This window comes from Falco punctatus (genome assembly GCF_963210335.1).
Source record: "Falco punctatus genome assembly, chromosome: 15".
NCBI lineage: Eukaryota > Metazoa > Chordata > Aves > Falconiformes > Falconidae > Falco > Falco punctatus.
This window is the reverse complement of record NC_137595.1, coordinates 8,563,981-8,584,285: the sequence shown is the minus strand read 5'-3', so window position 1 is coordinate 8,584,285 and position 20,305 is coordinate 8,563,981. Positions and strand designations below refer to the sequence as shown.

Here is a 20,305-nt window from a genome sequence, read left to right as displayed (position 1 = left end):
CCTAACCACACAGGACAGGATGCGAGAGAGTGGGTAGATAAGCAAAAGTGAACGCTGGACTCCATCCTGCAACTCTGAGCAGCCCAACAAGGCGCGGTGTACCCTCCTCTCCTGGGGCTGCTGGTGAGCAGCGTCCTGCTCAGCGTCCTGCTCAGCGTCCTGCTCAGCGCCCTGCTGCTTCTAGCAGGATCCAACCCTTCATATGCTGCATGCTGTGCTGGTTTTGGCTGGGATAGCGTTCGTTTTCTTCACGGTAGCTTGTATGGGGCTGTCGTTTGGATTTTGCTGGAACCAGTGTTGATAATGCAGAGATGTTTTAGCCACTGCTGAGCAGCGCTTACACAGAGCCAAGGGCTGCTCTGCTCCTCACCCCACCCCACCAGTGAGCAGGGGGGCACAGGGAGCTGGGAGGGGACACAGCAGGGACAGCTGACCCCACCTGACCCAAGGGATGTCCCACACCATGTGACACATGCTCAGCATACAAAGCCGGGGGAAGGAGGAAAGGGGGGGCATTCAGAGTGATGGCGTTTGTCTTCCCAAGTCACTGTTACTCGTGATGGAGCCCTGCTCTCCTGGGGATGGCTGAACTCCTGCCTGCCCATGGGATGTGGTGAATGAATCCCTTGTTCTGCTTTGCTTTGTTTGCACATGCAGCTTCCTGATCAGAGTATCACCTTTAGCATGCTACTTTGAAAAGAAGTTTACATGATGACTGTCTTCAAACCAGTCCCCCAGCCCTTCTCTTCTGCACCCCAACAGAAACCCAGATTTATCCCCTTTATGTGGAGACAAGGAGGTCTGTCCCCTGTAGCAAGCAGTGAGGACCCCTCTGCATTAACCCTAAATTATTTTACTGGTGGTGCATGGCTACACAGGTGCCAGATGCCTGAAGAGCTTGGGGCAAGACCTCACCTCCCTGCTGCTCGCTTGAGACACATGGGGGCATATGGGTTGCCCAAAGTTGCATGGAGGTGATGCTGGGAGGTCAGCATCTGGCAGAAGTGGCCAGCAACCCCCCACAGCCCTTCTCACGCCTGGGTCTATAGATATAGGTAACATGGGTAAGTGGGGACAGGGCTGAGATGGCTTGTGCCCTTGGGTGTGGGGTGAGCACCTCATTAGGGTACCAAGAAAGCTGCTTAAAACTTGTCTCTTCAGAGTGGTGGCCAAGCACCAAGACCTAAGGTCCTGCTGTCCGTCAAGGAGCATGAAAACTGAGCCCACACTAGGGTCGCAATGCCCATACAGATGGTCTTTTCTCCAGGATCATACAGCCTACCCAGGCAGACTTCACCCATGTGGAGCACAAGGGAAGGTCAGAAATTAGCACAACACGTGTGCCTCAGCCAAGCATCTTCACTGCAAAGTCATCGGAAACAGGGCAAAAATCCTTTGTTGAGAAACAACCAAGTTCCCGAGTGCTTCCTAGCCCCTGGCAGCCCATGTCTGTGTGTTCATGGTCTTCAGTTCTTTGAAGACAACTTGTCATGAAACTTTCATCTACAGCAGAAAAAAAAACCAGCCAGGGCATAGTCTGGATTGTTTCAAGGGCAAATATGAATATATGGAATAAGAATATCTCTCTGCTTTTGGTAGAACAGTAGGAAAAAGCATGGAAGTGCACCAGAGAAGAAAGTCTAAGCAACCTTTTTTGTTGTGGGAGACGGTAGTGAACAAACTTACCCACTACGAAGAGCTTTTTCCAGGAAGTGTAGGTTGCTGCAACCTGTATCCCTTCAGCAGCGGGTGCTCACACAACAGTTCTCATGCTACTTGCAAGCAGTGCATTTGAAGGCGCCCCAGCAACGTGCACAGAGGATGAACGAACCCTACAGCCCTGCAACACCCCGACCCATCAGCAGCACCTCGCCCAGCACCATGAAAATGTTCATGGGCTTTCTTGCTGTATTTATTGTAGCACAGATGATTGGGACCGTACTCTTCTGTTTGTATCTTCACATGAAGATGGATAAGGTAAGTGGAGAAATAAGGTTGTCTCTGTTGGATCGCTAACGTGATCTGCCTTCAGCTGCGGCGAGATGTGCTCACCAAAAGGATGAACAAGGTAGAAGATGATGCTGGCCACTGGATGGATGCAGGAGTGGCATTTATTACACCTGACTTCTCATTTCTACTTTAATTTGCCACTAAGATGTATGCTGAGGAAGAGATCTGTTCCTTTCATTAACAAAATGAGGTTGGATCAATCGAGAAGAGCCATTAGCAGCAAACCTTGCAGCCCATGGCCAGTCCAGGGAGAGGAGAGTGTGGCTTAAACACACAAGTGCTTATTTCAGGCTTGTGGTTGATTTTTCTGGTGCCGTAGCACTTGGCAGCACTGTGACATGAGGCACAAGGATGGGTGGTCCAGAAATGAATTTTTTTTTAGTGTTTGCCTGTATGAATTTTACCAGCATCTCACTTCAGATGCTGTCTTTCTGTTTAGGGAGGAAAGGAGTGGATCCCACTACTTTGTCTTCTTTTGAAGAGATGGAGTATTAGTGATCCTGTCCCATACTTGGGACAATATTTAGCAAAAAATTAAGAACTGAAAAGCTGGTTTTGAGGTTTCCATGACTGCAGCTGCGCTGCATGATGTTTAAAATCACCAATCTAAAACAAATCAGAAAAGACTACCAGGTAAAGAAATAAAATGCGTCTAAAATGCAGAATGAGTTCTCCCTACCAGATATGAGGATCGTCATTACTGATTTTTGATTTTTTTAAATTGAAATTTAAGTGGGTGACTTCTGACCTTCAAGGGTGGAAAGAAATCCTGAGCTAGAGGGACTTAAAAGTCAGGGCGATGGAAGGGGACTTTGCTGCAAGGAGGTTGCAGCCTTGGAGTGAAGGGGTGAGTAGAGGGTCCCCAGCAGAGCAAAATGTGGCTGCACAGGGCTGTGGCAGGGGTTCAGAGGTGGCCAAAATGCAGTCACAGGTGGCAGGAGGGTTTCAGCAGCCTTCAGAGCTTGTGGCAGGGCTTCAAACCTGACCCTCTGCATGCCAGTGCTGCCTGCACTGAGCACTCTGCCAGGATGTGTCTCCTCGTGTCCACCCACACTTCTTTTTACTGTTTAGCTGAATGTTAGGTTTTTACAAAAAAGTGGTGTAACTTCAAAAATGAGTATTATATATATTTATTTATTCTTTTTTGGGGGATGATTTTTTTACATCTGTTTTTTTTAACCTGAAGTTCTCGGCAGAATTCAGCCCCAACCCAGAAGTTGTTTTAGTCTCTTGGCAGCTCTTCTAGTCGATAAGCTAGCTGAAAAAATGAAAAGCCGGGCTGCAAGGGCAGGGCAGCGTGGGGCTGGGTGAGCATCCCAGCTGCCTGCTGGGGCCACTGGGGCAGTGGCAGCAAGCCCTGAGCCACCCGCTGAGATGGTGTGCTGCTGTCTGTAAATGCAGGTGGGTGGATATTTGCCACCTGTGTTTTGGGAAAGGCAGAGTGGGAATTACAAATACAAAGTTAAGGTGATAGAAAATAGGAAAAGATCCTGAGCGATCATCCACTCATTCAGCATTGCCAGCCAGGGTCAGCCCCCCGGGTGCAATTCCTGGCGGATGCAGGTGTAGATGCTGTGCTGGGCGGCTGGTGGGAGCGCTTGGTACCCGCGGTGTGTCTGCCCGGCTCACCCCGATGCTGAACAACTGATGCTGAGCTTTCAGGCTGTGATCTGTCACCGGCAGGAACACAGCGTGGCTCTGCTGCTGGCCATTACAGGTTTCCCACTAACATCCCATTCACTCTCTCTTCTCTCCCTCGCTGGCAGATGGAAGAGGCATTGAGCTTAAATGAAGACTACATCTTCCTGAGGAAGGTACAGAAATGTCAGACGGCCGAAGGTCAGAAGTCGACATTATTGGACTGCGAAAAGATTTTAAAGGGCTTCCAGGACCTCCAGTGCAAGGTACACTGCTGTTAGGCAGATAAAGACCCCGCTGAAGGTGGAGGAGGGCTCCCAGGCACATGCACAGCTTTGCCCCAAGCTTTTTTTTAAGACCATGGGCACCCTTTACTTTGGGGCTGCACAGACATGCTCTTTTTTATGCTATATTCTTTTTACACGATATAATTGAAAAATCTCATCCATATTTTTCTCAAACCAGTCTTGGTCAGAGCACGTCCAGCTGCAGCATGCTGAGGGATGCTTGGGGCTTGTGGTGGGAGGGATGGAGCTGCAGCCACCCTGGCACTGCACTCTGATCCCAGTATGAAAAATATTGATATTCTGCACCTAGCTCCAATCCTGTGCCAAGTGGCTGTGAAGATGCTTGTGGCCACCTGCCGCTGGGAACACTTTTATGCCCACTTTGCTCAGGTGTCGATGATTATGCAAGGCTTGGGCCAGGCAGTACAGCTGCCAGCAGCCGGTGAGGAGGAGGAGGACGCTGTGCAAATGCCACCCCACAGGCTCAGGGATGGCACCTCCAGCCAGTGCAGCGGCTTCTCGTGTTAGGGTGCAGAGAACTGAACCTGCACTGTAACGCCCTCTTAGAGCAGCTGAGGGCTGCCCAGCCAGGGATGAGGTGCTCTCAGCCTGCTCAGCCCTTGAATTCACTGTTTAGGAGTGGCTGTGCGGGCCAGAGCAGGCAGGAGAGGGACATTTCTTCCTCGTTGTCAGTGTCCAATGACATCAAATGCCTCAGCTAAATCTTTGGATTTGCATTGGTACCAAACTGACAACAGAAAATTGTGTCTCAGATAGACCCTGCCCAGCAGCCCTGAAAACCCCTTTGCAGGGACTGGGACGTGCCTGGCTGGCTGGGCAGCATGTGCAGCATGGCTCACTGACATGGTTTTAAATGAAAAGGAAATGGTTTTTTTGTTTGTTTCATTTTTTTCCAAATAAATTTTCCCCATCGCATCATTTTAATCACATAAAACCTAAGATCATAAACCCTACAACCCCCCTGCTGCACACAGCCAGCCAGCCCATGGCCCTGTGTGGTCCTGGGGAAGGTACTGGAGGGGCCTTGCCGTTCCAGGTACCCTCTGCCGAGAGCTGGCAGGGCTGTTGGGGACAAACCGTGCCAACCCGAGCAGTAAGCGCAGCATCCTTTATACAGAAGCTTTCAAAACCATTGATTTTTACATCTTAAAAAAAAAAAAAACCCACACATTTTTGTTGTTGTTACAGGACGGGAAAGCCAGCAAGGAGCAGCCCAAGTTTGAAATGCAGAAAGGTGAGTCTCCTGGTGCCACCAGTGCACCCCTGGCTGGCTAGGGCAGGAGGAGCTTGGCGTGGGGAGGGCTTTCCTTCGCCCTGCAGCAGCCCACTGGTGCCCCGGGGCAGGGCACGGAGGCAGGGGACGGGGCTGGGGTTTGGAGCATCCCCATGGGGGTAGGACTGTGCACAGCGCGGGGCTGGCAGAGGGGGTCACCGGGCATGGCTGTCTCACCAGGGCAGGCAGCTCTGGGTGCCACAGTGCCTGGAGCTGATGAAAATGAATCCAAATTTAAATCTGTGGCCTTTTTGCATTGCAGGCCATGAGCATCCCCATTTGATGCACAAGGATGAGACATCTGTGGCAGGTAAGGGGCAGGCACATCCAGCTCCCATTCCCATGGTGGGTAAGGTGGCACAGTCTCCTCCGCAGGATTTATCCCTCAGAGGCTCCACCTGGAAGGCAACTGTGTGTTTTTGCTGAGCAGAGGCCAGATCCTGCCTCACTCAGGGCTGGTGCGGGGTGGGGACACGACGACTTCTGAGTGTGTCACTGAGCTGGATTTGGCCCATAGAGAAATATCAAGGGTGGGAGGTGCCACAGTCCCGGCAGAGGAGCTGTGCTCCTGTGGGGGACCGCGGGTGCCAAGGCATCAATAACACTGGCTCTTCCAAATTGCAGCAGAAAAGAGGCAGCCGGTCGCAGCCCACCTGGCAGGTCACCAGAGCAGCAAGACAGTCTCAGGTAAGACAGACCCGCTCAGCACTGCCTTGGCCAGGGAGCCAGCGGGGCATGGCAGCATGCGTCCCCCCGCCGGACCCAGCAATCCTGCCCCGTGGCTCAGTAAGGGCACGGACAGGGACAATACAATCCCGGCATGAAAGCATGTCCCCAGAGTACAGCAAACCTCTCAGTGGTAATGTCACCACATGCACCTGTGCCACATGGTTCGTGCATCCCATGCCAGCTGTCCTCAGTAACCTTATTTATGCCTTCCTAGAAATGCACCCCAGTGGCTTAATCTTTGCAGTGTTTCTCATGAGCAGAAAACTATTTCTTTTTGTATGTGATGAAACCAACCTCTCATTTTTCTTTTGGACTCAAAATGCAATGCTTCTGCTCTCCTGGACGTGTCTTGCCAGGGTGGCTGCTGTAGGAGGGCTCTGCTGGCATGTTGTATCTGCTGATCTAGTCATCTTCTTACCTGTAGTGGTCCTGATAGCAATGTGGACGAGGTGATGACTTTACAGTCACAGCATAGATAGCTCCAAACTGACCTAGGCAAGATGCACTTATTGACAGCCTCAGCCAGGTCAGTTTTGAGAAATGCACGTGAGTCCATTTGCACATGTGCATCCCTCTGCACAGACCGTGGTTGCTCTCGCAGCTCTGTCCCTCAGCGTAGCCTTAGCTAAGGAATATCCCGCAAGAGCAAGGATTACCAAAGCGAGCAAGAGGTTGCAAGGTCAGTCTCTCAATCAGGCAAGGCTTTCGCAATCTGAGTACTTTTGATTTAATTCTGGAGTAACTGCCAGTAATCGGCAACCGCTCTTTCCATCTCTGACGCAGCATTTCACCCAGAGCTCAGTCTGCCTATGGAAAGCTTAGTGTTAGATAAGATCAAAGAAGTGAGAAACTTGCTGCATTTTAAAACTCCCTGCTTAAGCACTTGTTGAGCCTATAAAGCAGGTTGAAATTCTCCAGAGAGCAGCAGTTACCTGGAGCTCGGCTCCGCGCCTCGGCAGTCAGGCACAGAGGGAATAAATGTCCCTGTGGGATGCACGGCACAGACCGTGGGCTGTGTGGCTCCCCCAGGACCCCCCGCTGTGGGGACTGGGACTCTGGGCTGGGACGGCTGAAATTATTACTCCCCTTGGAGCTGGGTTGCTCACCCATACTGCTCTTGCAAGTGTCTCTGGGACTGGGGAAGGCGGAGGTCCAAAATCGCTCCCAGAGGTGGCAGCTGAGCTCAGCCCCTACGGCCATGGCCTGCCGGTGTCCGTGGGGACTTACCTGTACAGACTGTGGCAGGAGCCCCTCCTCACGAGCTACTCCTACGCTCTGATGACAGTGACAGTGCTCCAAAAGCCCTGGCAGCAGCGGGTTTGCGTGGGCAGTGGTCCCAGTGGTGGGAGGCGGGAGTTGCCACGCAAAACCCTCCCAGCTCTGAACACTGCCAGGGACCAAAACTGTGGGACGTTGATTTTTGCACTTCCTTGGCAAAGTCTCACCTTCTTCAGAGGCCAAGTGGAGCATGGACTTTGGAGGAAAGGCAGCACCCAGTTGGGAACACTGTGTGCCCTGGGATGGTGCCTCTGGAGATAGGAGCTGCGGTGTGTTTTGGCAGTGCTCGGAGGGCTCGGAGGCTGTGCCACCAAAAGCTGTGGAGACAGCAACCCTACGGGGGTGGGCACAGGGGTGTTTGGCCTGCAGTGGCAGCCGTTCCACCCTAAGCATTTCCACTTGGTTGGGTGAAGGAAACCAAGTGCTCCTCTGCTTGCATGATGGATTCAAGGGTGTCAAGGCCAGTGACCAGGAACAAGGGTTAAACGTGTCCTGGCTTTGGGGAAGGGGACCCTGCTCCCCTGGGCTGGGGATGGTGTCCTGGGGTGGGCAGGAGCCAGCCCTGCATCCCGCAGCAGACAGAGGCTGTGATGCCAAATGTCTGTGGGGTGTCCCCCCAAAATCAGCCTGCCAAACTGGATGTCACCTTCTCCAAGCTCATCTGTCGTGCTTTCCCCCTACAGTGCTAGAATGGAGGACAACGATGTATGGCCCCATGAACAACAAATCGCTATCCTACCAGGAGGGGAAACTGAAGGTGAAGGAAGCAGGGCTCTACTACATCTATTCCCAAGTCAGCTTCTGCACCAAGGCGGAGACTTCAGCACCCTTCACCCTCTATATTTATTTGTATCTCCCCATGGAAGAGGACCGGCTCTTGCTGAAGGGACTAGACACACACAACAGCTCCACGTCTCACTGCAGCCTCCAGTCCATCCGGGAGGGCGGTGTGTTCCAGCTCCGGGAAGGGGACATGGTCTTTGTCAATGTGACAGACTCAACACGAGTGAACTACAGGCATGGCAGCACCTACTTTGGCATCTTCAAGTTGTAGTGAGGAGGGGGCCGCCCCAAGCTGGGGGTCCACCCAACTTTGTTGAGCAAAGTGGCTTCCCCTGTTTCCCGTATTTATGTTCCTCTGTCTCTTCGGTTTTCTTGTTTCTTAATGTGTATATTTTGTTATTTATTAATGAGGGCCAAGGGGCCCTGAGAACACAAATGGAACAAAGTTTGAAGCTGTTGTTGTTTGCACTTTGCTTTTTTCTTTCGTTGCCAACAGTTTGGTACATGCCTGGGTCTGCCATGCCCCACGTGCCTGGCAGGGTGGATGTCCCCGTTATGTCACAAGAGCTTTATTTAGCGAGCTCTACCATCAGCGTTTCTTTCCTAGCAATGTAGGATGGCTCAGGGCACTCCAGCCAAGCTAGGTTGGTACATATCTTCCGTACCAATCTGTTTACAAAACATCAACGGAAAAACATTAAACGGCTTAGGAACGTCTCCTCTAAAGGAATCAATCAGCCAAGCACTGTCCTTACGTGCTAGCTGCTGGTGATGCATCGTTGCCATCCTAACTGTCTGCTTTATCTTGAGAACCTCCTTTTTTCCACCCGTGCCTATCTACGAAACTCAACCAGCCTTCTTGCTTAGGGTGGCACTGCCTTGGCCCTGGTCGTGCTCAGCGACAACCACCCTGCAGCACAGGGGCGATCGGTGGCAGGGGACGCTGCTGATTTCAAGTCAGAGTGTGGGTAAGGTGCCAGTGGTGCTCTGCTCTTGGTGACCCAAATCCGCTCACCAGGCTGTCCTTCTCCCAGCTCTGCAGGTAGAGTCTGGACCCCCCTCTGCCTGTGGACTGTTTCACTCCCCTGTGGAACGGGTGTTGGCCAGCACCATCACGTTTGGACCTGCCTCCTCTCCTGAGACCCCTCCTGCCCTAGGAGGACGACCAGGAAAGCATGGGGGTGGCAGGGCCAACTGCTTCTTGCCAAGCCCTCCAAGGTACATGTGTAGAGCATCTTCTGGTTGTCCTCTGTGAGGACGCGCCCACAGCAGTGCTTTTCCTGGAGCTCCAGGAGGGCGAGGCTGTGCAGATGGGCAGGACCCCCTCTCAGGCAGGAGGTACCTGGGTGGCACTGCATGCTGGGCTCTCCCTGACCCCCTTCTCCAGCTTGGCCCACAGAGAAAGTGAGCTGAGCAACAGCAGGGCACAAGGATCTTGATGCAGCATTTTTTAAAAGCATCTAAAGATGCCAAAGGTGGCCAGTCTGGAGCGTTTGGTTATACAGGTCACACTTGTCGGAGTGCAGAAGTTTGGAAACACTCCTGGAAGCCAACAGGTTTGCAAGTGGAAGAGCTTTCAGATTTGGGCAGTCCTTAGGGTTTTCTTGGCTGGAGGCTGCAGGTCTGGTCCTAACACGGTGCCTGAGTGCCACCACTGCTGGGACGGATGGGGCAGTCTTCGCACAGCCCCTTGCAGTGCTGGGTGCCCGACACGGCCCCCTCCCAAAGCCAGCAGAGGAGAGCTCAGAGCCACTCTGGTTTTACTATAATTTAATATGTATTTGTTGGCAGTTCTCCCAAAGCGCCTACCTAACTTCATCAGGGAATCGAGCACTCTTGTCTGACACAATGTATAAAAACTATTTATTTAACTAAAACCATCTTATTAACGGAGAAGCGCCGCATGCCAAGGGACTGTGCATGGCCAGCGCTGTGTTTTGCAGTGTATTTCAGCATTCATGGTTCCCCTTGCTGAGAGCGGGGGTTCGTCCACTGTCACCTTACAACTAATACACTTTGGGAATGAAGAGACAGGGTGCTTTGTGTGTTTTGAATGCCGCTCACTCTTCTCAGCGCCAGGCTGGGATTTTCCAGGCTCCTGCTTGGGGTCTGGGGACAGAGGGCAGTGGGGTAGCACTAGGGGGCACAGGGGGAACAGCCAGTTCCTAAAAGTGTCTGGGGGCAACCATCCCACCCCACTCCTTGGGACATGTTGGGGTACCAGGGCCATGCAGTGCTGGGGACATTTTGGCTGGAGGAGGGAGCAAGGACCCCCCTGCCCTGGGAAGGCAGCAAGGCTCTGGGGCTGGAGCCCCCTGCACAGCTGTGAAGGAAAAGGGTGGGGGCAAATTTAAAGGTAATTAGGACACCTGGCTGGAAGAGGACTCTTCCTGCTTGTACCTGCAGGGATGTCTCAGCTTTGGAGCAGAGGGATGGGTGCTGCACAAGGTAGGATCCTATGGGTGCTGGGTGCAGGGGCTGGGTGGCCGCTGCCTCCTGCGGTGGGTCCCACCACCTCCTGCGGTGATGTGGGTCCAACTGCATCCCCGCTGCTGCTGAAACCTGGCCACCCTTGCAGGCTGGGCTCGCTAAGGCAACGCTTGCGTGGCTGGAGAGCCCCAGAGCTTTGCAGGGGAAGTGGAGGTGCCCAGCAGCGGTGGGGGCGTGGGTGGGAGCCAGGGGAGAAACCAAAGACGATGCAAACCTGCACGGTCTGAAACGGGGGAGAAGCTGGCTGGGAGCAAGTGGATGGGGAGGGAAGAGCTGTGAGGAGTGTGTGCATAGCTGTTGTTGGGTGTCCACGTCCTTCAGAAACAGTTTATCATGGGAGAGGGGAAACGGTGCACAGCCTTGAACCCCCTGCAGCTCCCAGCTCCGTCGGCCAGGGGGTTTGAGCTGGGCTGCAGTCCTGGCCCCAGTCACTGAGAGGGGATCCAGGAGCTGCAAATTGCATGGAGAAATAGATTTTCCTGCGTGACTGGGGGAATCAATTAAAGAAGAGAGAACAAAACAAAGCATAAAAGCACAATAAATGCTGTAGCGAGAGCAGCAGATGCCAGTTGCCACCTGCCCTGCCCACGGGCTGCCTGCCCAGCCCAGCCCTGCCTGCACCGCTGCCTTTCCCAGGGCTTTTGCTGTTTCTTGCCTCTGTTTCTTCATTTGTCAAAAATAGCCTGTGGGATTCGGATGTGAGGTAGTGTGTGGGAAGGGAGGAGTTGCGATTGCTGCCATCCAGCTGTGGCCTTCTCCCGAGCAGTTTTGTTCTCCCTGGCCCCTGCCCAGTGCCGTGGCAGGTGCAGGTTTCCTCTACCTGTGGAAAGTCTGAACATCACCAATACGTTGATTTTATTTTTTTATTATTTATTTTTCCCCTTGATGTGGGCCCTCTCTGTCATCCTTGGGCTGTGGATTTTACTGTTTCTGATTTTTGCTCTTTCTAAGAAGGGGATGAAAGGGTGATGAGTACGTGGGTCACATCAGCATGGCAGCTGATGGGGGGGCACAGGCAAGCAGTGGCAGGAGCAAGCAGCAGTATAGTCATCTGCTGGGAGAGGTGCTTGCATGGCTTAAGACGCACAGCTCACTGGGAAATGTATTATTATTTTTTTTTTAGTTCTGTATAAAAAATGAGATTTTGGTTCAGGTTTTTTTCCCCTCAAAAAAGGTTGGGATGCCAGTTTCCAAGCAGGGTCTCTCCAGCTGGTGCCAATGAGCTCAGGGCTGCTGGGCAGCAGCAGCTGGAGCAGGGCTGCCCACATGCTGCGGGGCTGTGCACAGTGGCCACCGAGATGACAAGCCTGTCCTAGCATCTCTGCACTACTTTGGGGTCTTTTTGTTGTTGTTGTTTTTGGGTTTTTTTTCAAAACCCCCCTTCCCAGTTAGGCACTGGGTGCCTGGGTGCCAGCCTTACCTTGGCACCCCTTGCTTGGTGACAGCCCTTTCCCCTGCTTGGGGCAGGCAGTGGTTGGTTGGGCTTTTTTTCTGGTTTTTCACATTGATGGTCGTTTGGAGCCAAACTCCATTGCCTGGGAGCTGCTGGTGCTACCTGTGTTGGAGCTGGGTTGTGCAAAGGGGCTGTTTGGGGGCTGGCATAAGAGAGGGGGCCAAAGAGACCCCATGTTCAGCAGGAGAGCAGGATGGGCGGTCTCTGGTTAAGGTGTGGATCTCATGGGGACCTGGGAGTGAAGATGCTCCCCCCAAGATGAGCCTGGGGGATGCTCCCTCCTTTCTCTTGTGCCCAGTGCAGGCTCAGGGGCACTCTGGTCTGGGTATGGCTCTGGTCTGCCTCTGCAATAATTCCCTGAAGTGCCACTTGGGTTCAGGCTGGCTCCCTTGCAGACTTCATTGTTTTTCCATGATGCACCTGAGGCCAGTGTTCTTTTTTCACTTTTTTTTTTTTTTTTTTTCCTGCTCCGACTGCTGTGCTTGTGGAGGGAGAGCAGGGCCTGGCCCTCCTGCCCTCGATCCTCCCGCTTTGGCTGTGGGCTGGGAGCGCGGTATGTCTCTACCAAAGAGTTAAAAATACCAGCATGCAGGAGAGGTCTTGTCCAAGTGGTAGACCAAAGGAAATCCTGTCACCACACCTAAATGCCAGAAAAAAACACACGCTAACTAAGAAAAAAAAAAAACAACAAACCCAAAACAACAAAAAAAACCAAAGTCAGGCAGGAAGTCACTTATCTACAGCAACCTGCCCGCACAGCTAATTCTCCCTAAAGCATCCTTGTTAGCAGAGTGCAAGCAGAACTTGAGGGATGGAACCACATCTCCTTCCCCTGGGACCAGGTGCCCTTCCCTGCTGCAGGTCTGGGCGGTGGTGGGAGCAACAGCTCAAGTGCCAGCATCAGCATTCACACCAGTATCCCTGCCAGCAGCCAGTAAACTGGAGGGTGGATGAGGCACCCACGGGCATTTTGAGCAAATCAGGGATGCCCAGAGCAAGCGCTGGCTTTGCTTTTGTGGCGGAAATGAAGCAGCACCGAGAGCTAAGAAGCCATTTTTATCCTTCTTTATTTGTTGAAAATGTCAATTAAAAAACTGTTCAAAATAAAAACATGTTAGAAAAGTTGAACTTGCATAAGTAGTTACAGTAAATAAACCTACATGACAAAGATAAACTGGAAGGCAGCTGACACAACATCCATCTAAAGACAGACTCACTGGAACCTATTTACAAAGCACTGTAAACAAAGTAAATATGGAAACATTGCTGTCCATCCGGCATGGCTTCTTTTCCTTTTTATTTTCTTGTCTTTTTTGGCTTCTAGCTCTTGACAAACGCTTGATCCAAAAAGTCCCAGTGTGCCCTCCATCACATTACATCTTACGAACATGCATATGTACACAGCACAGGTTTCAACTAAACCAGGGAGCAACGAGGAAACAGAAACGTTTCTACCCTCTCCTTGGAGTGTAAGTGACCCTTCGTTTGCTGCCTAGCACCCAGTGCATGTCACCAGCCTGGCTCCCAGCCCACCTTTGGGCGGGCAGCAGGACCGGACAGTGCTGGGGTGCCTGGGCACAGCACCCCCGATCAGCGGCGCGAGCTGCTCAGTGTGCAGCAAAGGCCGTCATCCTGGCAAACCATTAACCAGCACGGTAGAACCTGCCTGCTGACCAAACTGCTCAGCGGCATGCCTGCACCGGGATGTGGGGAGCTGCCATCCAGCTGGGATGCTCTGGAGATGGCAAATGTAGCCAGAGGACAAAAGACCTCCGTTTTGTCCTAGGAACAGCTTAGATTTAGAGAGGTTTTCTTTTTACACTCCTTGTGATGTTTTGGAGTCTAGCTCTCCCCAAACACCATTTGCTATGTTCTGGCTGAATTTTAATTGCAAGGAGGGAGTTGTAATTATTGCCTCTATTATGTCCTTCATGACCAACGTAACGATATGACTGTAATGAGCTGTGGTGTGTCTGCACACCCTGGGACCATGCTGCCCTGTGATATACATTAAGACTTATAATTAACTGTAACAGAAGGTTACTTTTATAATGCTGCTAAGGAACAAAGGAAAACGTCAGTTCTAAACTAGGGTATAACACCGAATAAGATGAAGATAGCCAATACATATGCATGTTGCCTGTGTGCTGTGTTCGAGGTGCTGTGCAGGGATCTGGAAGGGTGCTGACCATCCTTGCCCCAGGAGCATTCCAGCTCTTGTCAAAACATAAATACCTTTCCTATTCCGAGAGAAAGTTCCTTTCTCCTAGCAGAAAGCCCGTTGGGGGGCAATGGGGGTAGAAGTGGTCATTGGCTTTGTTCCCAGCTAACGCGGGCAGACGGGAACAGGGAATCAGCACGTGTGGGGGTTGTTCCTTGTTGTCAAGCAGTGTTTATATTTCACACAGAGAAAAGCATGTCCTGCAAGGGGAAGCACAGCAAAACTATAAACTCATATGATACCTGGACACTCAATGTGAAAACAAAGAAGGGAGTAGGAGTTCTAGGTCATGCATAAGAAAAGGGATGTGGGGGCAGAACAGCAGTTACCTGTTGCGCTAATCACGAGCTCTTAGGAGGCAGCACTGTGCAACATACCTTCCCATGCGCTCTGACAGGTGCTCCAGATCTGACTTCCCCAAAGATTTCGAATGTCTTCATGTTAATTGCACATTTTAATCAGTATCAAGGCCACACGGGAACCACAGTATTGCTGGGCTCTAGTTTGCTACAGTCAACTAACGGGGAAAAAGAAGGTGGATGGGACAAGCTTCCCCAGCTGTGATTATCTGAAAAGAGGAGCATGGTGCTTCTTGGTTTCTGCTCAATGCTACCTCAGTAATGTTTTCATTCAATAAATAGGTACCGGTGCTTTTGGAAAGAATGAAAGCATTAAAAAGTGCTTAAGCTTCCTCTAGGAAACTGCTGCCAAACCCTTTGTGAGCAGCAATCATTAGCAGAGTTTGTATTTGCTCCCAGTAGCAGGTACGATGAGGTATTAGTTGCTGCAGATGAATTGTGAATCATGGACCGCTTGCTTACTGGTTTAGTTGTGATTGATTGTTTCTGGTTTATTTCCTTATTGGATGGAAGAAAACCTATTTTTTTTTTCTCTATGACTTTTTTTTTTTTTTGGTAACAAAATTCCCCAAACCAACAAAATAAGGAGCAAGAAGAGGCAAAGGATCCAGTTCCGCTTCCCAAAAACCACCTGAGGTCACACACCACTGCCAGCAGCTTCTCCCCAAATTCAGGCGATCAGGGACGACTTGCGCCCCGTGTCCTCTCTGCCACACTCGTCCGTCTGCTTCAGCAGCCTTCTAACCAGCTTCTCCAAGTCCTTCCTGGATTTAAGCTCTTCCTCCAAACACTGTTTCATCCTTTTGTTCTCCTGCAAGGTAAAAAATAAAGAGCTAAAGATGCAGGTGCGATGAGGTAGTTCCACACGCCTGGTGCCTCAGAGGTGATGAAATATCAGGGACATCTGACAGGCCCTGCTGGCTTGTGAGGATGGACACCACAGGTTACTTGTGGCCTGATCCACTCAAGCAGACCCTTACTACCTTATAGGCCTGCACAGAAGTCCCTGTGACTTTGAGCAGGCAGAAGCATCCTTGTGGAAACCTAATTTTAGCTTGGCTTGGAGGACCCTGTCCTCCTGGGGTGGGCTCTCCCACCTTCAGGCGGGGGGCTGGAGGGAGGACGTATTTCCTCTGAGTCTACAAGAATTGGTACCTACCAGACCCCTATAAAATGAACAAGTTGAAAGGGTTTTAGAGTAGGGGGCAAGTTTCATGTTACCACAAAGACCAACTCCTCCTTCCCTCCTGCTGGCTCTGGTGCTCAGCAATTGTGTGGTGAGTTGATTCAGGGAGCTAAAAACCAGAAGAAAACTAATGCTGACTCAGGGAGCTGCAGGATCAGACCAGCATCAGCAAGACTCTTCCAGGGCACTGACCAGTCAAAGATAATGACCCAGTGCACCCTGGCTGGCTTCTGCTCAAGCCCCAGCACAAACAACCCCGCTCAGAGTACCTGCTTCAGTTCTTTGACTTCATCTTTCAGTGCATAAACTGTGTCAACAAGGCTCCTGCAAAAAGAAATGCCAATGTTAAAAAAAAAAATTAAAAAAAAGCTGGAGTATAGCAAAACAGCAACAGCAAGGGAGCTTTCGTGAGTGAGGTGCTGATGGGGAAGGTGCTTCCAGCTTCTGCTTGGCCAGCATCAGGCTGCTGCGAATGCTGCTGCCTGTGAGAGGATTCTGGAAACACAGCCCAGGAGCATTTAATAGGCCACCGGTCTGATATTCAGGGCTCTTTTCTAAAAACTCAAGAAAAATACCTTGTTCTGCTATCTTTTAAGTTATCAACAAAGGTCTGTGGTTTTGGCTTCCCTGCTTATGCTACTGCAATAAATAACAATGATTTTAAACCTGGAAATGCCCGAGCATCTTTTGTAAAATGGCTTTGATTCCTTGAGGTTATACTGCAAAAATAACAAGCATGAAAGCAATGCGCTGTCTGGGTTAGAAAAGGAGCCGATCAGCGCTGTCGCCCAGATGCTGAAGCTGGGTAGCCCTCACAGACAGGGTGCCAGGCAGGCTCCCGAGGGGTAGCAGCAGCCCAGTATGTCAGAAGTTAAAAAAAAAAGCCACTTGTTTGGTTCTGTCCTCCCCGACGCCATTAGCTACACCCAGATAAGCTCCGGGACTCAACGAACTGGCTCTCAGGACCCAGCGCACGGAATCCCAGAGGGTTACAGCCACGTCACGGCAGCTGGCTGCTCTGTCCTTAAAAAGGGACAAAACGGCAACTGGACTAAGGCAGCGGTTGGTGAGACCAGCCCCGCTCCTCTGCAGGGGCGCAGAAGGAGAGCGCGTCGGGTTTTAACGGCTTTCCAAAAAGCATCAAGGGGATCGGCCAGCAGCCACGCTTACTTTTCCTCCGTGACAGTCTGGCCGTTGCTTCGTGTTTCCTCTATGATGATTTTCTCTTCCTCAGGAAGAAGGACTTGGGGGATGGAGTCTTTACGGGAGCCTGTGTACAAGAATTGCCCATCAGGAAGAAGAAGGGAGACGTCTCCCCGGTGCCCACGGGGCTCTGGAGGCAGCAGCCCTTGCTCTCCCTGCTCCTCTGCGGGGACACAGGGGCTGGAGAAGCCACCACCTATCTGCCACGGTTACGTACGGGCTTATACGTACCACCGACCTGGCGCTAAAGCAGCAAGTGGAAAGTTTTCAGGAGTGCTCGCTGCATCTAAAGCTACGTCATGACTTATAAATGAAATTATTCGATTCGAGTCAAGAGCTCTCAGAAGAAACACGGCCTCCCCTCTTTAAATGTACCATTATTTGATAGTTCAGTGATTTAATTTGACATCTCACCAGCAATGATAAATAGTTATATTTCCAGAGTTGAAGATGTTAGATAGGTTCTTATGAAGCAGCTTGTTCTTAAACACGCAGCTGATTGAGAGATAATATACATGCTTCCTTTCTAAAGCTGTATGCAACCCGAGATTACCATCACGTTTTCAGTGCTGACAGCCACAGGCACTCACTGGGTTTGCTTAATTCCTAACAAGTGCTGGTGAAATAGCGGTGTCTCATCTGCCCTCCTACCAGCTTCATTCTCTGTGTTTAGAAGAAAGACAATGGCAACTAAACCACTAGGTAGATGAAGCTCCCTTATCTTGAAGATTGAACACCACACAGTTTCCTAGCATGAGCCTCACTGCTGTATGATGCAACCATCTGCTCTTTCTCGGAGGGGTTATCAGTGTTGCAGGCGGAGTAAGAACTAAATAATCTGGTTGTGTGCCCACCTGAGCTGAGAGCTTGCTGGAAACCTGCCCCGGTGCAGTACGCTTCAATCACCTTCAGGATCTGAGCATCTTCTTCCAGTGCAGCAGTACCTGTAAAACATTGCAATCAACAGCTATCACAAAAGGCAAAGTGCGCTGGCTTTCACCTGTCCCAGCCTTTGTTCCGAAGTGCCTTAAAAGCTGTTTCCCTGACCGACACTGGGGCTTTACCGAAGTCCCTTTTGAGGTCATTTACATTTTCTGGCCTTTGCAACATCCCGAGGCATTGAGCATCACGACTAAACTTCTAGCTGCTAATATATCTAACATATCTAACATCACTTGTAGCTGCTCATCTCAGAAAAACCCAGGGGGTGATGCCTGGGTGCAGGAGCACTGGGAGATGTGTAGGCAGAGCAGCTGTGCTAGGAGGGGTCTGGGACAGCTGCGTCACAGCAGGATTTGGAAACGCGAAGTCTTCATTTCCAGCCTCAGCTCAGTGTTGTCTTCTCATGGGAGACAACTGACCTTCAAGCTGCATACCGCAGGAGCTCACCGCTGGGTGACCATGGCCTCTCACGTAAAACCCCCAAGGGGTGTCCCAGGTGGACTTTGGGGAGCTGTCAGGACACCCCTCTTTGGAGGTGAACACCCCTGCGGGGACAGGACCTTTTTTTGTTCCCTGATCCCCCACGCAGACTGTTGTGGGTGAGGATTTATCCCGGCTCTCAGACATATTTTGATGACTGTTGATGCGCAGTTTTACTGCAGCTCTTCACTGCTCGGAAGTAGTTCCTTGGCTCTGCACCCAGAACAAGGCAACCAACAACCCGTGACCTTGTGCTAGCCATCATGAGGAGGGTGGCAGCACGTCTGGCAGTCAGAACTGGGAGGGGTCCGTCAGAAGCTGAGGACCCTTGCTCAGCAGCACGTAGGCTTGCGCACAACGTGAGCATACGGTTGCATCCTGCACCATAAGAAAGGTTGTTCTTAAAAGTCCCATGGAGATCACTGAGTACACAGAAACCTCCAGAAAGAAGAGAAAAATACAACACTTACTTTTCCGAATAACAAACTCTTCATCAGATGGTTTTCTCTCAGTTTTCCTTTTTGGAAGAAACTTCTTCATTGTTTTTGGACTTTTGCTGGAATCCTATAGAGAAACAGACTCTTGTGTTTAACCAGAACCAAAGACAGCCCAAACAGCAGAGCAGCGCAGCTGAATGCAGCTATCCATGTTGCACACAACACATTAGAGAACTACAAAGCAGACAATGACAAAGTTGGGGAAAATGATGCTTTTTGCCCTTCCTATGCGCTAGTTGTGGCCAACTGCTCCCTGGAACAGCAGAGGGAGTTGCACCTGCGGGGCTGGGCTAGGACAAGCTCCCCTAGCAAATTCAACCCTCGGCTAAGATCCTTTAGCCAAAGAATGCAAACACATTCACAGCACTTTTTGTCTGCTTACCAGCTCTGTGGTCTCTGTTGGAAAGCCCTATATAGTTGCGTATTTCCTTGACTTGATTTCTAATATAAAACAGTTGGCAAATAACATTGCTTCGAAGTGCACACAATTTGTTTGAGAGTATAAACCCCCCCTCCGCATACACAGAGAACAAACACACACACATAAAGTTAGTGTCTGCTATGACTCCACAAGTAAGAAACACAAGCTTTTATCTTCTTCACCAAGTTACAAGTCTTGCCGATTTGGAGAGAATTAGTGTATTAGTAGGTTACATGCAATACAGATTTCAAGCAGGAGAAGAGGCACACCAGGAGTTTAAGTACCATAATACTAAATCCTTCTTGTGAGTTATCTCCATATGTATTTGCCAGTCACTACTGACTCTCACGATAACTAACTGATACAGCCAGACAAAATTAGGGTCATGCAAGCACGAGAAGCATGAACAGGAACAAGCATTCTTTGCCACAATAAGCCAAAGAGATGTATCTACCCTTACCTTTAAGATATAAGACATCCTCTACAATGAATATGCAAAGAAAGAGAAGATGAGTGTGAGAGATTGATGATTTTATTGACCAAGTCCATTAAATCCACAATTCTAAAACACATTTAAATGTTAGTCTTGCGATTAATGTGGCACACCCTCTGTACTGGTTTTAGAGCACTACCAACATGCAAAGGAGCACCGTGTCATGCAAAACTGAAAAAATTACATGTGAAACGCATGGTTAAGTGGGCATTAATACACTCTAAACACATCAAAACAGAAAACATGCCTCCTCGGTTAGTAGTAGGTTTCTGCAGATGTTGGTTGTCTAAAATGGTGCTTAAAAATGTGGGACCCACTGGTGCAGCCACCCCACGTGCCCGGCTCTGTGGGATCAGCTCAGGGTCTGGCCCCATGCTCAGCACCAGTCCTGCAGTCTTCAGCCCAACCCTGCCAGGATGATGGGGTGCTCTGCCCATCCTGGTGACAAGTCTCCCAGGACTGCATCTTCTCAAAGGGGACCTCTTCAGAGGGGACCTGCCATCCTCACTGGAGACCTGGCAGCATCAGACATCAGCATCTC

General features: G+C 50.8%; 2 protein-coding genes across 4 annotated transcripts in view; one reads left to right on the top strand and one right to left on the bottom strand.

The window, feature by feature from the left end:
• Positions 1-1,050: 1,050 nt before the first annotated feature.
• Positions 1,051-8,476, top strand: CD40LG (CD40 ligand). The gene is made up of 6 exons (XM_080366119.1): positions 1,051-1,977; positions 3,777-3,914; positions 5,145-5,190; positions 5,492-5,539; positions 5,854-5,916; positions 7,920-8,476. The coding sequence occupies exons 1-6, from the start codon at positions 1,822-1,824 to the stop codon at positions 8,288-8,290; spliced, it is 822 nt and encodes a 273-aa protein (XP_080222245.1). The 5' UTR covers positions 1,051-1,821; the 3' UTR covers positions 8,291-8,476.
• Positions 8,477-13,012: 4,536 nt separating this feature from the next.
• Positions 13,013-20,305, bottom strand: part of ARHGEF6 (Rac/Cdc42 guanine nucleotide exchange factor 6) — a 40,732-nt gene continuing 33,439 nt past the window's right edge. For 2 of the 3 annotated variants that reach the window (XM_080366090.1, XM_080366088.1), the window contains 6 exons: positions 19,732-19,752; positions 18,824-18,917; positions 17,786-17,875; positions 16,899-16,998; positions 15,998-16,052; positions 13,013-15,353 (listed from right to left, as the gene is read on the bottom strand). In XM_080366090.1, the coding sequence (XP_080222216.1) occupies positions 15,213-15,353; positions 15,998-16,052; positions 16,899-16,998; positions 17,786-17,875; positions 18,824-18,917; positions 19,732-19,752 (501 nt within the window). In that variant the 3' untranslated portion in view covers positions 13,013-15,212. The remainder of the gene's footprint in view (positions 15,354-15,997; positions 16,053-16,898; positions 16,999-17,785; positions 17,876-18,823; positions 18,918-19,731; positions 19,753-20,305) is intronic. The other variant, XM_080366089.1, reaches the window with a different exon arrangement.

Coding starts and splice junctions, on each gene's coding strand:
- CD40LG (XM_080366119.1), top strand. CDS start 1,822: ATGAACGAACCCTACAGCCCTGCAACACCCCGACCCATCAGCAGCACC. Junction 1,978..3,776: donor TTCACATGAAGATGGATAAG/GTAAGTGGAGAA, acceptor CCTCGCTGGCAG/ATGGAAGAGGCATTGAGCTT. Junction 5,917..7,919: donor GAGCAGCAAGACAGTCTCAG/GTAAGACAGACC, acceptor TTCCCCCTACAG/TGCTAGAATGGAGGACAACG.